Source organism: Idiotropiscis lumnitzeri, chromosome 12 (genome assembly GCF_059441095.1).
Source record: "Idiotropiscis lumnitzeri isolate Australia: NSW breed Sydney's pygmy pipehorse chromosome 12, RoL_Ilum_1.0, whole genome shotgun sequence".
Taxonomy (NCBI): domain Eukaryota; kingdom Metazoa; phylum Chordata; class Actinopteri; order Syngnathiformes; family Syngnathidae; genus Idiotropiscis; species Idiotropiscis lumnitzeri.
Window position 1 is genome coordinate 16201662 of NC_142402.1, and position 16010 is coordinate 16217671.

Below are 16010 nucleotides of genomic sequence, written 5' to 3' on the forward strand. Positions count from 1 at the left end.
GCGGGCCGCTCTCCAGCTGGGCTGCTCGTGCAACTGCAGCCGTTGACCAAAGACAAATGTTGCTTGCAACTCAACAGTGGGGACGAGGAACGACGTGCACATACTTTTAGTTAGGGTACTGAAGTTGCGTTCAGGGTGTCTTGCTATGAAGTGTACTAAATTAGATTTTTTTTTTTTTTTACTTTTACAGTACTGTACAGTGGACTCAGGGACGCTCATTATGACTGCACTGAAAAAAGGTGATTCTTTTTTCCCTAGGCCCCCTAAAATATTTAATAAATAAGTTGATAAATAGGCAATAAGCGTTTTCTACGAACCAGCACCCCAGCTCCCCAAAAAGTATGAAAAAATATCTAAATCGTCCATATGGTGGTTTGAAGCCACCTACAGGCTGGTTATGGTACAGCAGGCAGTCGCCATGAAAAAAAAAAATCCAAATCATGCGAATGCTGGTTTGAAGCCACCTACAGGCCGCTTGTGGAATAACAGGCAGTCGCCTTAAGTGTCAATTCGGACGCCATAAAAATCAGTTAACTTTTAATGAGCACATGGTGGAGCTTCGCTCTTACTCCTAAATACATATATTTTCTATTTTATTATTTTTTGCATCAATTGATACGTAGCTATAACAGAGTGGACATGATGAGCTTGACATACAAATTGCACACATAATGTGAAAAAAGATCATGACTGCAAATGCTCTGCAACCATAACTTCCATTGATGAAAGACAAAATTCTTGCAGTAATGTCACCCTAAAAAATATCACATCGTTTACTAAAGTTGTTCCCATGAAGACAGTATTTCATTGCAATATAATTATGAAAGCAGAATATACACGATGAAAATGACTGATTCGGATACTCTGCTTTTTAGATTGACCAATTTGGTCTGAAGACACAAGGAGTGCTGCAGGAGTTTCTCCATGCCCCCTCCCCCAACTGCTTTTATGTTCTGAAATATATTAGCAATATAATGATTAGTTGATGCATTATTTTGTGTTTGTGTGTACTGAACATTGTTTCAGATGTTTCATTCTTTTTCAGCAGTCTGTAAAAAAATGCTACATTTCTGACAGTACAACTCCTTAAAGAACTATTTGGATAAATAATATTAAATGCATAAATTGAATGCATCCGTCGAGAAGAAACGCTACTTTTACTTCATTACTTTGAGCTACCATCCGCCTGCTGCATGTATTCTTAGCCTCATATAATTATGCTGCATGCTGTTTCAAAAGTTTAAAGAGAGAGTTCATCTAAGGCCATTTCTTCTCATTGAATTTGCCTTAATTTATTACAGCGTTCGATTCCGAGCTCTGGCCGAGTTTGCATGCTCTCCCCTTAGTTGTTTTCCTCCCCAATTCCCCCAAAAATGTTCGTTGAAGGCTTTCAAATGTCCCAAAATTTTTAATTCACTAGTTGTACAAACAATGGCCAAGTGGTTAGCATGTCTGCCTCACAGTTTTGCGGTTCAGAGTTCAAATCTGAGCTCCAGCCTTCCTGTGTGGCCTTTGCATGTTTGTAGTGTTCTCCAGGTATTTCTGTTTCTTTCCAAAGTCAATAAAAATTCATGTTAGCTACAAGGAAGACTTCAATTTGTACTTAAATGTGAATGTGAGCGTAATAGTTGTTTGTCTATACATGCCCTGCAGTTGGTTAACAACAGACCAGGGTGCACAATTGTTGTATGTTGAGGCAGCTTGAAAACCACCACCACCAATTTCTGGCCTTCAAGTATATATTCTCTGTCTAATCTAAAAAAACATACAGTCCAAGAATTTTTTTTTATCAGTTCTGACAGGCTAATATAGTATTTTGTAGTTTGCCTCATTACATCGTGAGCAGTAATTATTATTTAGGAGTGAGTAACTTTGACACCAGCGCACAACAAAAGAAAGTACTCATGTCAAGATACAGCTTCCATTTTTAAACGGATTCACGACGAATGTTTTTTTTTTTTGGTGTGTTTTTTTTTACCCCACTCCTTCCTTCTTCCCAAACGACTCAGAGAAACATTTCCCCCAAACGTCAGAATATGAACGTATCTACGTTTACGAAATAGTATTAAAAACTCCAATTTTACTCACTTGCTGAGTGAAACACTCCAAGAGAAATGGCAGTCAGTGATGCGCGGCCTCCTTGCTGCTCACGAGGCGAGACGTTATTGGGAATCCCATGAGAGACTCCTCCAACTTCCAGCCAGTGACAAATGCATAGCAACGGGACGCGAGCTGAGGATAGAACGCTCTCTGATTGGCTCGCTCCCAGGTGTCGTCAAACAAACCGGAAGCGCGCGCAAGATCCAAAACACTGGCGCGAGAGCGACGGTCACGTGATCGAAGGCCCTCTGATCCTTTCATCTTTCAAAACCAGTCACTGTCAGTCATTAAAAAAAACACACACACATTTGTTGTTGTTACAAGCAGAACATTGGCACAGTGGGGACAAATTCATTGTCATTTACGTTACATACCAATTTCCTAAGGGGATTCATTTTCGCATCGACACTTCAAAGCTAATCGAGACTCAAAGAATGATATCAAATATAACACAAATTGTGGTCTGCGGAATACTTTATGGATTAATATTGTACTTTGACGAGATCACCTCCAAACGTTTGCACAGTTGTGAATGACAGACCGACTGTGGAAGTTAGGGAATATTTTGCTGCTCTCATTGTGGTACATTAGTGTAGTAATCGTCTGGACTCTGTTAACCTCCCGTTTGTGGTTTCCCTCCCATACAAACATTACATTACAATACAATACAATACAACTTTACTTATTACACTTTTGCCAAGAATACTAAAATTAAAAAAATCCCAAGCATGACCTGGCAAGTCTTTCTGCAATTACAATAAAGACAAATTTAATACATAACAAATTAATTTGGTATTGCTGTGAAGTAAATCCTGAGTGTGGTTCCTGGATTCTAACCCACAATCTCTTCACTGTGAGTGCTAACCAGTCAACCACCGTGCTTAAATATAGGAAAATTAAAAATAACGAATTAAACAGTGACTACAGGTAAATACTCATTGCACAGAAATAGAGGGTCGGAAAGTAAGCAGCTCTTAAAGATGAAATGTAAATTTATTTTACGCCACCTCAAAATCGAATACAATTTAACTGTACTATGGCAGTGATTCCTTTGCATACCACTAGAGGGAGCCTGTTTACCACTAGTGGCACACGTACCACTACAGCAATGGAGGAATGGAATATGAAATATGCTCAATCTTCTTATTGCAGTGCAAATAAATAAATAAATAAACTGCTGACACTAAAACAAATGTACAATGTGCAGGTTGTTATATAGACAATTATACGCGGAAACTATGACGCAGATGCATGAACCACTAGATCACAGTGCTGCTAACTTCTAGACAAATATTATAAGCAAATTGCACAAAACAGTTTAAGTAAACAATTGGATTTAAAAAAGACTACATGGCTTACATGGTGCTGCTTATGTGCTAATTGCAAACCGACAGCATTCCAAGTATCCCACTCAAATGTCGAAATGTGAAGTGTATTTGCTGGTGAAACAATAACCAAAGTCAGGGGTGGCCAACCCGCGGCTCTCGAGCCGCATGCGGCTCTTTGGCTGATTTCATGCGGCTCTTTAAGCGATATTCTGGCGTAAGGCGTAAGTGTAAACCATGGTCAAACACACCGTAACAACCCCCCCCTCAAGAGATTAATTTACCGGACCGCTAGATTCACGAGATCCACCAACTTCAGCAAATACCGCACTATCGCCACATACGGCGCTGTACGGAGCCACTGTCCGACCGCAAACGCCACTATTAGCCACAAATAATGCTCAGAACTGCACCAAACTTCATCAATAGTACACACAGGGTCCCAGCACGTAGTCCGAGCCGTCAAACAGCTGCTAGTTTAGCCTGTTACCTGCACTCGGGGATCCACTCGTCGGGGCTTCAGGAGCTTTCACATGACAAGCTTAAAAAATGCTTGGCTGGCGCTGCCATTCATTTACACTAGGTGGCGCGCTGACCGGGTGAGCCAGTTTGAATTGAAAAGAAGAAGAAGAATAACGTCTGATGTGATGTCAAACGCGCGAGATTATTTGAGTTGTAAATAATTTGTTTCAAGTTCGCTCTCAAAATGGCAGGGAAAAAATGCACAGCCAAACGAAAATATGAAGAAGAGAACAGGACATTTTTAACAGAGTGGGAGAATTTATATTTTTGTGTTGAACGTAATGGCAAGCCATTCTGCCTTATATGTCAGGCATCATTGGCGTCACTTCAACTCAATCCATCCTTACATCGACCAGGAATTTCCAAAAGGGACTGAACTTCGCAAGCAGAGGTTGGTCACTTTGAAAAGTCAGGCAGAAAAGCAGATGCAGTTTTTCAAAAAATTAACAAAACACTCAGAAACCATAACGCTTGCTTCATATCAACTGGCTTGGAACATCGTACAGGCTAAAAAGCCATACAGTGAAGGGGACTTCATAAAAAAATGCCTTAATGACGCTGTTGAAATCTTGTCTCCTGAAGACAACAAACTAAAACGAAGCATATCAGATGTCCAACTCTCGCGCCACACTGTTGAACGCAGAATATCGGACATTAACACTGCTATTGAATCACAGTTGCACTCTGACCTTCAAGCATGTGAGTATTTTAGTGTGGCATTGGATGAGAGCTGTGACATACAAGACAAGCCTCAGTTAGCAATTTTTGCACGGTCTGTGTCAAACGAATGTATGATCAAAGAAGAATTCCTTGATATTGTGCCATTAAAAGACAGAACCCATGGCATAGATGTGAAAGAAACGATGATGGCTGCATTTGCAAAAGCGAACCTGCCCATAGCAAAACTAACTGCAATAGCCACGGATGGAGCGCCGGCCATGATCGGATCCGTGAACGGGCTTGTGGGGCTATGTAAAACTGATCAAACATTTCCCGACTTTTGGAATTTCCATTGCATCATCCACAGGGAGCAACTCGTGTCTAAATCATTGAATTCAGACAACGTCATGAAGCCTGTGATGGAAATCGTGAACTACATCCGCACACACGCGCTTAACCACAGGCAATTCAGGAGTCTCATCGCTGAGCTGGACCAAGGGCTTCCAGGTGACCTGTCGCTGCACTGCACTGTGAGGTGGCTGTCAAAAGACAAAGTGCTCTCTCGCTTCTTTGAGCTTTTGGATGCCGTAAAACTGTTCATGGAAGGGAAGGGCAAGGACTATCCTGAGCTCTCGGACCTCGAGTGGATTATGGATCTGGCATTTTTGGTCGACATGCTGTGTCACTTGGACAGACTGAACCTAACCCTGCAAGGCAAGTTAAAAATGCTGCCTGACCTCGTGCAATGTGTGTTTGCGTTTATCAACAAACTGAAACTGTTCAAGACGCAAATTCAAAAGAAAGATTTAACGCATTTTCCCACTCTGCTAAAAGCCAGTGAACATGTCACCAGTGCCGCCCTGAAAAAGAAAAGAGACAGATATGCAACGCTGATTGAAAACTTGCACGAAAACTTTGTGACCCGGTTCCGTGATCTACAACTGAAAAGACCACAGATTACGTTCCTTGTCGACCCATTTAATGCGGAGATGGACTGTTTGTCCTAAGTGATTACTCAAGATGTACTACACGGTTTACTTGAGGAAGGCAAACAAGTGAACAAGTGCTCTATTTGTTTTGCAAAGAGCAGTCAATGGAAACGAAGCTAATTTATTAGTTTAAAAGCTCGCTTTTGACACGACGTTGGCATTTGACCTAATTCAAGTTTTGGCTACAATTTTATATTATTAGAATGGGGGAACAGAAAACGACAATGTTTTCAGGACAGAGGAAAAAGCGCCTCGACAACTTGCATGTTAAAGAATTTTACATACTACAAATTGACATCAACTGCTTTTTAATGAGTATAATAGTTTGTTTATTGAGTTGGGCTTCAAGTTGGGTTTGTCAAATTTGGTTTTACAGACATGACTTGGCAAATGAGGGAGTGGGGGGGGGAGAAAACTGCACTGAGGAACAGAGGTCATATCACTCTTTTTCTATTGGTCCAATATACGTTGAGGGCGTTTATCAAAGCATCACTGACTCTTACAATCTGTTACAAGGTTGCGACATCCTCGGGAAGAACTGCAACTGGATCCAAGCAACACAGCACGAGGTACTTTTATTGACTTTTACATATTAGTCGCGATGAATGATGATGTCGCATGATCCTGACCAATGAAATCATTGCATGTTTGATGTTTCTCCCTTGTGTTTTGCTGAAAAAATACAATTTGGTCATTGCTGCTCAAATTCATTCAAATCCAATAATGTGTCACGGTACGGCAAAGCATACAATGAATAAACCATTTGGTTAAAATGGTTAGTGAGCAGTTAATTTTTAAGTTTTCATGTTTTGGATCTGTTTACATATGCATAGAGCTGCCTCTGTTTTTTTTTTGTCCTTTCAATAATTGCTTTAGTTTAAATTCACACATTTAAGAACACAGGGAACAAAAACATTATCGTTTCGATTGTCTCACCTACCTTTTCATGCAATGGACTGTTCTAACATCTTAATGTGCGGGATTGATTCAGGAATCAAATTGTTTGGCATGTTGGAAGAAAAATTAAGCAGATTAGATGAAGAGTGGAAATCAAACAGTCTTAATCAAAACCAGCAAAGCTTTTTCACCGTGATACTGAATGTCCGTAACGGAAAACAGCTCCTTACAACTCCCTGACTAGGGCAGTGACAATAATTCGATATCGATATGTATCGCGATAGTTGGGTGATTGATATCAATAGAAAATGGTATCGATACATTATCGATAAAACATAAAAGACGACGGAGCAGATTCGACAGAAAGGTCGACTTACCGGCCGACTTGTGGAACCGGCCCGTAGCTCCATCACACGAGAGCTCCGGAGAAGCGAGGCCGGCGTACGTAGCAGGATAACAAGCACCCTGCGCAGACACAGATCACAAGGGAGGCTGGCTTGCGTTTGATTTTTTTACTAGTTCATTTTGAAGGTTAAATGTTACATTTTAAGATAAAACAAATCTGAATTCAGCCCTTTCCCTTTTTTATTTTCAATGGTAAAAAAATTAATAATAATAATAATAATTCTATGTATATATCGACTGATATCGACCGATATTTGCGTCACAATATTGTGGTCAGCCATCTCGCCCGGCCCTATGCCTGGCATTTCAGACTTTGGGTGTTCCAATGTCCTTTTCCGTGGCTTATAACGGCAGGTTGTAGAGAAAAATCATTTTGAGGTCCAAGCGTCTTGCAACAATTTTGCTGCCACGTGACTTTTCCTGTGCAAAATGTCCACTACGTGGTCTTTACATTCTCAAGAAACAGGTCCAAATGGAGCCGACAAATATTCCAGAAATGAGTCCACTGAAAAGTGAGCAGGAGCCGAATGATCCTCTGTTGATCAAGAGAGGCAAGTGGGCCAATAAGAGAGAGTTTATTCTCGCCGTGGTTGGAGAAATTATCGGTCTGGGGAATGTCTGGAGATTTCCCTACCTCTGCTTCAAGAATGGAGGCGGTAAGAGGATGCAACGCATCTCAATGTACTAATAAGAAGTCACACTGCACTTGTCACACCGTTTTCTCCTCCTAGGTGTTTTCTTGGTGCCGTACGTGCTTTTTCTGGTGACCTGTGGAATCCCCACCTTCTTCATGGAGGTGTCTTTGGGACAGTTAACCGGTCAAGGTGGAATCACATGCTGGAGGAAAATTTGTCCTTTGCTTGAGGGTACACTGCTCCTGTCACAGAGAAAGATGACGGAGAATTTTGTTTGACATTGGGATTGCTGAACTGTTTACAGGTTTAGGGTACGGCAGTTTGGTGGTGATGCTGTTTACGGTCATGTATTACATCATCATCCTGGCATGGGGCTTCCTCTACTTCTTTTCGTCCTTCCATTCGGAACTCCCGTGGGCCAGCTGTAACAATACCTGGAACACAGGTACACTATACTCTAGTAGGACACGGCTACTCCTGCAGACCACATTGTGTGGAGTACAGGTGCACTATTTACTAGTGATGGGAAAATGAAGCTTCAAAATTGCTTCATGAACCAGTTGTTGTATTTGTGTGTCCTGTGGATGGCACTGTTGGTTTAAATAGAGGGTTTAAAAAATGGCAAGTCAGTGTGCTTTCAGGCCAATTTGAACAGAAAGTGCCATTTATTGGAGTCCAAAAATACTACAACTGGTTCATGAAGCAGATTTGAAGCTTTATTTAGCAATCACTACTATTTACTGCGGCCAGGCCAGTTTCCACACGCAAAGCCCCAGTCATGCCAGCCGCCACTGCGACTTTTAATACTGTGCATTACGGTGCATTATGGTGCATTACGGTAATGTGCCGACAGCGAGCGCCGTTGGCCACCTTCAAAATGAAAGCGAAACCAACTAATGCATGCACGTTCGAAATTTGTAATAGAAGAACAAAGTTCAGATTTCTTAGGTTTTTTTTTTAATTTGGAAATGCAACTTCAGGCTTAATGAATGTACTTTGGTTGGATACCTGGGGTGCCGTAGTGTCCCCTAGTTGCGAGATTTTGAAAACTAAATTTTTAATGTTTTTTTAGGGGTAAAAATAAAGAGTTCAGATTTCTTTGGCCTTTTATTTTGAAATTCAACATCAGATTTTAATGAAAGTATTTTGGTTGGATACCTGGAGTAGCGTCGTGTGCTTCAGCCCTGGTCGAGTTGCGGGGTAACGAAAACTTAATTTGTAATGATTTATTTATTTTTTCTAAATCCGGTGTGCACAGTTAACATAATTTTTTTCTTTCTATCTCAATTCTCTATCTCAAAAAAAGAAAAAATATTTGCAGCACATCTCTTGACCGCAACAAGCCTTGATTCTTACCGCCTGACTTACTGCCGAGATGACCCGGAAGTACATTAACGCACACTTGAAAAACAAAAAACGTACCCTTCGGGAAAAAATAAACGCGTTATCTCTCAAACTTCGCAAGGAAACGCAATGCTTTTTATTATTATTATTTTTTAATTTATTAGTATTTAAACCAAAATACAAAAAAAACAAACAAACGTTATAATAGTGAGAGATAATACAATCAAATGAAGTTTTGCAACACTAAAAGACAAATTCAACAAAAAGACTCATTGCATCATTTTTCTTTTCAAGGAGACTGTGTTGATTATCGTACTCATCTTTCAAAAAAGAACATCTCTGCAAATGCAACGTCTTCCGTTGAAGAATTCTGGCAGTATGTATTCTTGGACTGTCTGTGACCTAAATCAGTGAGACAGTTTCGTGTCTCAGAGACTCTGAGTAAAATAAAATATCTTATTTAGGAGGAGGGTCCTGAATTTGTCTGGCGGGATTGAGGAAGTGGGAAGTATACGTTGGGACCTGGCTGGATGTCTTTTGCTCAGCTGGATTATGTGTTACTTCTGCGTCTGGAAAGGTGTTAAATCTTCAGGAAAGGTGATACGCGAAACAATCATGGCACCCTCAACAATAGCACATGAAGAAAAAAAAAAGTACAACTAGTGTGCTGATAGTGATCTCCTTTCAGGTCGTCTACTTCACGGCCACATTTCCCTACGTGATGATGATTGCTCTGCTGGTCCGTGGTCTGACTTTGCCTGGGGCCGTGGATGGAATTCGATTTTACCTCTCTCCTGATCCCTCACGTCTGTCTGAGCCGCAAGTAAGGCAAATATATTTTCAAATTTCTCGTTAAGCCAGTAAATGCACAATTTATTCCCGAACGCAGTCTTAATCAGAAACAAGATGTTCTTTTGGTTCATTTTAAGAAACCGATTATGGTAGCGTATTTTTAGACAACACATCAATTGAGTAGGTCACAGGCTGTTCTCTTTTGTAAATTCAGATTTCTTTCCTACTGGTAAGGCAAAAGTTGGGCTGTCAAAATTAAAGTGTTAACTCTGTAGATTAATCTAAAAATTTAACGCAGTTAAATATTTTGACTCTGTTTTTATTTATTTCAAAAATAATTTGCATATTCTGAAAATTCTGATACAAATTCCAAGATATTATTCAAGTAAATATCTGTTACAAGCTTCACAAAAAATAGTAGTAGAAAAATGTGATTTATCGTGATTACGATTTTTTGGGCGAATAATTAGTATAAAAAAAAAATATTCGCCTGACAGGATTGTCTTTATTTTATTAAAAAAATTAAATTAAATTAAATGCCACTGTCTAAGATGGACTCCCAATTAAGTGTCAAAACCGGATGCAGTTTTTATGTTAGCATGGTTGTCAATATCTGGTGAAAAATAACTTGTAATTGAATTTACTTTTAAAATCAAGTAATCAATAAAGTAACTACTTACATTTTCCCTGTAACCATGGCAACACTAACACCCAGGTGTGGATGGATGCAGCAAGCCAGATATTATTCTCCTACGCTGTCTGCACAGGCTGTTTGCCATCTTTGGGAAGTTACAACCAATACAACAACAACTGCTACAGGTAAGAAACACTTTTACTCGCCACTCTGTTATCCACCCTTTTATTTATTTCTTGTGTGACTTTCTTCATTCCAGGGACACATTTCTACTATGCCTCCTGAACAGTTTAACCAGCATCGTTGCTGGCTTTGCAATATTCTCCGTGCTTGGCTTTATGTCATATGAGCTGGGAATTGACATCTCGGAAGTAGCTGAATCAGGTACGACCATTTAGGACAGGGATGTCAAACTCAAATACACAGTGGGCCGAAAAATAAAACTCGAACAAAGCCACTGGTCAGCATTTAATTTTTTATAACAATACAAATGCTGATTTAGTTTTTTTTAATTGAATTTTTTTCATTAAAAGTCTTTTTTATTAATTCAAAACAATTTTTAGTTTTTAAAATGACTATTATCATTTTGAATGTAAAATGGTATATAATAGTCATTTGGTATAGCCTCGCGGGCCAAATATAATTACGTTGCGGGCCAAATTTGGCCCGCAGGCCAGAGTTTGACACCCATGATTTAAGATATCGCTGCACAAGCTAATGTTGTCCGTTAGTTGCCTATACAAAGATGAGCATTATATTGCGATGTTTATTATTATGTGTATGTTTATTATACGTTATCAAACTGCTATTACTATTTCTGTTTTTCTAATTTCAGTGATGAGAGTACTCCCAAATGGTCACGTTTTACAGTAATGACTAATCCAACACGTTACTAGTTCCAGTTCATCAGAATATACTCATAAGTAACTAAATGACTTTTTTCAAGCAAGGAATCAGTAAAGTAAGCAAGTTATCTTCCCAAGGTGGCAAAACGGTCTAATTTCGCTACGCAGGACTTTCAAACGATGATGCGAGGAGATCTACTTTCTAATTACCAGCAGTCACTTGGCTCTTTTCCACAATGACAAATTTCGCTTCTCAATGACGTGTGTTGACGTCCACCACGGGTCACTTGCAGGTCCGGGCCTGGCGTTCATTGCTTACCCTCGGGCCGTAGCCATGATGCCTTTACCACAACTCTGGGCGGCCTTCTTTTTCATCATGATTATCTTCCTAGGACTGGACAGTCAGGTGAAATTATTTTAAGACATGACTATGCAGCCGTACACTCACTGGACGCAATATTAGGTACACATTTGTTGTTGCGTAGCATAGTTTGGAGTCAGCTAACAAAATGTTGTCATCTGGTGCCTTAAAGGGGAAGTCAAATCGATATATTTATTTATTTATTAATTTTAACAAGAACATGTTCTATGCCGGCCCACGAATCAAAACATTCCTGTCAGGTTGAAAATGAAAAGACGCTCAAAACGTTAGCTTGGATAGCGCCCAGTTGTTTGGAGTCAAAGCGCAGAGTTAGCGGATGAAAAAAATAAAAAATAAATAAATAAAAGCTTTAGCTTGCAAGGAGAACGACGAGAAAGTCTGTAGCAATGCTCGTCTCCTTCTAACCTTATTTATTCGTTCCTTCTCCTTTCATTGATTTTCCAGGTCCCAGTTCACATGGGTGTCTCCAACCTAAGGGGTGAGGTTTCACGCGAGCCGTTGGAGATACGTGAATTGTTTTGTTTTTTTTGTGCGCATGTTTGTAGAAGATTACTGTATTCGTGAGTCGAAAACGTGTCAAAACATTACACAGCAAAACATCTCACTCCCGTATGCAACTTAATAACTTGAAAACATTGCACTGCGACAAACAGATAAGAGAAGTGGAGGCCACCATCTTGTTATCTTCCTTTAACACTTTCACTTTGGGTGGTTGTTATTTTCTTCATTGCAAGGGAAGAACATTTCACGTCGATATTTATTGCGATCTATTAATACTATTGCTCTAGTTTAGAACTACATGTGATATTGCTAAATTAAAAATTAAAGCAAATGTGTGCTAACAATTTGATAATTATTCTTTCAATGGCCTTCTGATTAATATTGCGTTTCTATAATATGAGTTAAGTAGTAAAATCCAGGGGGGCGGCCATTTTGTGACTTCAGTCAACTGAAAATGACATCACAGTTGCCTGTTTTCTGAAGCTGAGCCGTCATTGGTCGTTCCCTGAGTCCAGAACAACTGTGATTTCATTTCATTTTCAGTCGACGCAAGTCACAAAATGGCCGCCCCCTGAGATGGCTAAAAAAAAAAAAACGGTTGGATTTTACTGCCTAACTCAAATTCCACAAAAGCTGTATTAATCAGAATGTCGTGTTTCAACGAGTGGAGGCACATAGAACATATTATTGCAAATATTTTTTTTTAGGGGGGGGGGGGGTTGACTTCCTCTTTAAAGTAGTGGTGTAATATCAGATGATTTTTTTTCCAAGTCCGAGTATACTCGTACAGCATTGTGCATCAAAACTAACACGCTCTAAAATGAATTCATGACACTGTGCAAATTTTGCTAAAATGCTCATTTTTAGTCAAATTTCACAATTTAAAAAAAAAATTTATTTCCCTCCTGCAGTTTGTGTACCTTGAAGGATTGGTCACTTCGATATCAGATTTGTACCCGTCTATCTTTTTCACTGGACACCGGCGTGAAATACTTCTGCTGGTTCTGTGCAGCATTTGCTTTTGCGTCGGCCTATCTATGGTCACTGAGGTGAGTGTGTTCAGATATGTCCAGCTCATTCCTGTTTCTAGCTTCGTATTGGATTTGTAGTCGATACATCGACGGTGAATTTATAATCTCCCACATTTCTATTGCGACGTCTTTTTTTTATGGCCGGCAGGGAGGGATGTATGTGTTTCAGCTTTTTGACTATTACGCCTGCAGCGGCATCCCCCTGATCACGTTTGCCCTCATGGAATCACTTTGCATTGGGTGGATATATGGTGAGTTTTGAATACATGCGCAAAAAAAAAAAAAAAAAAAATCCTGTCAAAAATATGTCATCTTCAACATAATCTGATCACCTTCTGTCTGTCTCCAAGGTGCTGACAATTATTACAATCAGATCAAGGATATGATTGGTTATCGGCCTTCGCTTTATATGAAATATTGTTGGAAGTTTGTGACTCCTTTTTTGTCAGCTGTAAGTACATTTTCAGTTGATTTCTGTCCCCCGACCCGCCAATGACAATTTCAGGAATGTTCTCAGTACGATGCAGTGCAGCTCTGCTCTACTATTACGAGTTTTAATCATGTCAATCGCTTTGTGAGCACGACAAGTAGACAGAATATATAAAAATATGAACAGGTATATATTATTGATCCTCTGTGAAGAACAATAATCCTGCAGCTGTTTCCATGTACAGAATCGACATTTCCTGTATTATATTGGCCAACATGCCCACACCTTGAGGAGCAGCACAATGTCTGTTGAAATGAAGCAAAAAAAAAACAAAAAAAAACAGCAAATCGATTTCATTTCTATATAAATGATACCGTAAGTTTTAATGAAGTAAAATATTTTGGGGGTTATATCTGAGTGGCCGGAAGAGATTTCTGACATTTCCATTGCTTTGAATGGGAAAAGATGATTTAAGATGCAGATTTATTTTCAGATCCGTCTCGTGCAATGTTTATCACATACTGTTGTGATTATGAAATCATAAACAACGTCTTCTCTTTTGTCTTACTTCCATAGGTTGTATTACTTTTCTTTCTGGTGCAATTCACCCCTCTGAAATACAATAACACGTACCAGTACCCGAGGTGGGGATACGCTCTGGGACTATTACTTGCATTCACTTCAGTTGTCATGGTTCCTCTGTGGGTTCTCTACAGTGTGGCTAAAACGCCAGGATCTATCCCTCAGGTGTCATGCACATGACAGACCACATGTTTGTTTTATTTCCATTTTGTTTGAGAATACCGGGAATAATGGTACCTCTCTCCGTTTTACTTTACAGAGAATAATACTGTTGACGACGCCAACTGACACGTCACTCCTTGTGCCAGTGGTTTCTGGAAAAATGTAGCTTTATCAAGTCACAAATACGCCTTGAAAGGAATTAAAGACCAACAGGCATGGACAGCAAAGACACATGTAACATAACAGTATGTATCGATGGATCCTGTAATATATATATTTTTTAAACAAATTCTAGATTTGATCCATTTTGGAATAAGCATTGAAATCAGTCACTGCGTTTAATTAAAAATAATTTATGTTCTTATTGTTAATAATTATCTACTGCATTGTTAAGATTAAATATATTGCAGCAGTAATAGAACTGTTTTGTTAGATTAAATATATTGCAGCAGTAATAGAACTAAAAAAATAAAACCTTGAACAATGCCAATTGTGGCCACCAGAGGGTGTTTGAAGCCTGTGTGTTTGGGTCAGGGTCCTCCTGTTTGCGTGATTGTCAATGAAAAAGGGCAAGTTGCCAAGTAGAGAAAAAAAAAAAAAATTGAAACAAAATAAATATATATATATATATATATATACATATATATACATATATATGTATGTGTATATATATATATATATGAATAAAAGTCTAAACCTGCATAACATGATGCACAGTTTGAACATCAACACTATGCCTAAATGCATGTAAAATAAAAACAAATACCTAAACAAGTCTTTGAGAATAAGTACAATTAATTGCAAATGTATCGGGTACCACTAAAGGGAGAGTACGTCCCCCAATAGTGATACCCGTATTGCACTTTGAGAACCACTTAGCATTTGCCACCTCAGACTAAAAGTTTGACTACTAAATAAAACTAAATAAAGAGGAGCTATAGAACACAAAGTGCGCTATTAAGTCTATAAATCATTCAGGTACGCCCCCCCCCCTCAGAAAAAAAAAACAAAAACGTGGTTTGAAAAATAGGACAGAGTTTGTGACAGCCATGATGAAGTGCGGAAGAAGACAAAAGCTACTTGTGTCTTGTCACAGTAATGCTCATCTATTTGAAGAGGAGAAGTGGGAGTGGGAGATCAGATTTGTGTTGGGGCAGTGATGAATGGCTTAATGCGAGGGAAAAGGGCTCTGGATGATGTTTCTCTCATGATTGCTCAATTAATTCTGCCCGCTCGCCTTCTTGGACCCTTTTAATGTAGAAACAGCTCTATTTGCTGGCTGATTAGCAAAGACACCGGATGACAGTTTGCACTGCTCAAGGTATTTGGGAGGTCTAATTCATTCATAATACCACAATGCGCCCCATCTATCATCTCAGCTTTTTCATCCGATAACTTGCCGCTTGCTCCCTCTTCTCATTCCAGCCTGCTGGCTCCTCTGGGGCAGGTGGAGGGAATGTGTGTGTGTGTGTTGGGTCAAACGGAACCCTTGCTTTATGTTGTGTGTGTTTGTGTCCACGTGCATGCATATATGCGAGTGAATAATGCGCGTGAGAAGATAGGTAGTGTGTTTTTGCCAGGTTGCGAGGTCGTCGGCGTCTCTTCTACTGATGAATTATATGCAAGCAGGCAAAGAGAGTCAATTATCCAAAAGGAGAAAAAAAAGAAAAGACACAGGCGCCGCCGCGCCTTGTGGCCCCAGGGTCCCTTTTCCAATTCAGATAGTGATTTTCCCCAAAATGTAGGGAAAAGACCATGAAGGAGAGAGTTGGAT

General features: G+C 39.6%; 2 protein-coding genes across 3 annotated transcripts; both read left to right on the top strand.

Annotated features, from left to right (window-relative positions):
* The first annotated feature begins 4228 nt into the window (after positions 1-4228).
* On the top strand, positions 4229-5614 carry LOC148326182 (general transcription factor II-I repeat domain-containing protein 2-like). Its single transcript, XM_088310207.1, has one exon. It carries the CDS (start codon positions 4229-4231, stop codon positions 5612-5614), a length of 1386 nt encoding a protein of 461 aa, XP_088166333.1.
* Positions 5615-6047: 433 nt separating this feature from the next.
* Positions 6048-14721, top strand: LOC148326183 (sodium- and chloride-dependent GABA transporter 3-like). Of its 2 annotated transcripts, none has more exons than XM_088311448.1 (15): positions 6048-6165; positions 7359-7554; positions 7630-7764; positions 7838-7978; positions 9172-9253; positions 9342-9474; positions 9566-9700; positions 10385-10488; positions 10563-10687; positions 11442-11554; positions 12943-13080; positions 13211-13313; positions 13413-13513; positions 14069-14239; positions 14334-14721. In XM_088311448.1, the coding sequence occupies exons 2-15, from the start codon at positions 7371-7373 to the stop codon at positions 14400-14402; spliced, it is 1734 nt and encodes a 577-aa protein (XP_088167574.1). In that variant the 5' UTR covers positions 6048-6165; positions 7359-7370; the 3' UTR covers positions 14403-14721. The 2 variants fall into 2 exon arrangements, with proteins under 2 accessions (XP_088167574.1, XP_088167576.1); XM_088311450.1 differs by having other exon boundaries at positions 6089-6165; positions 7365-7554.
* The last annotated feature ends 1289 nt before the right edge of the window (positions 14722-16010 follow it).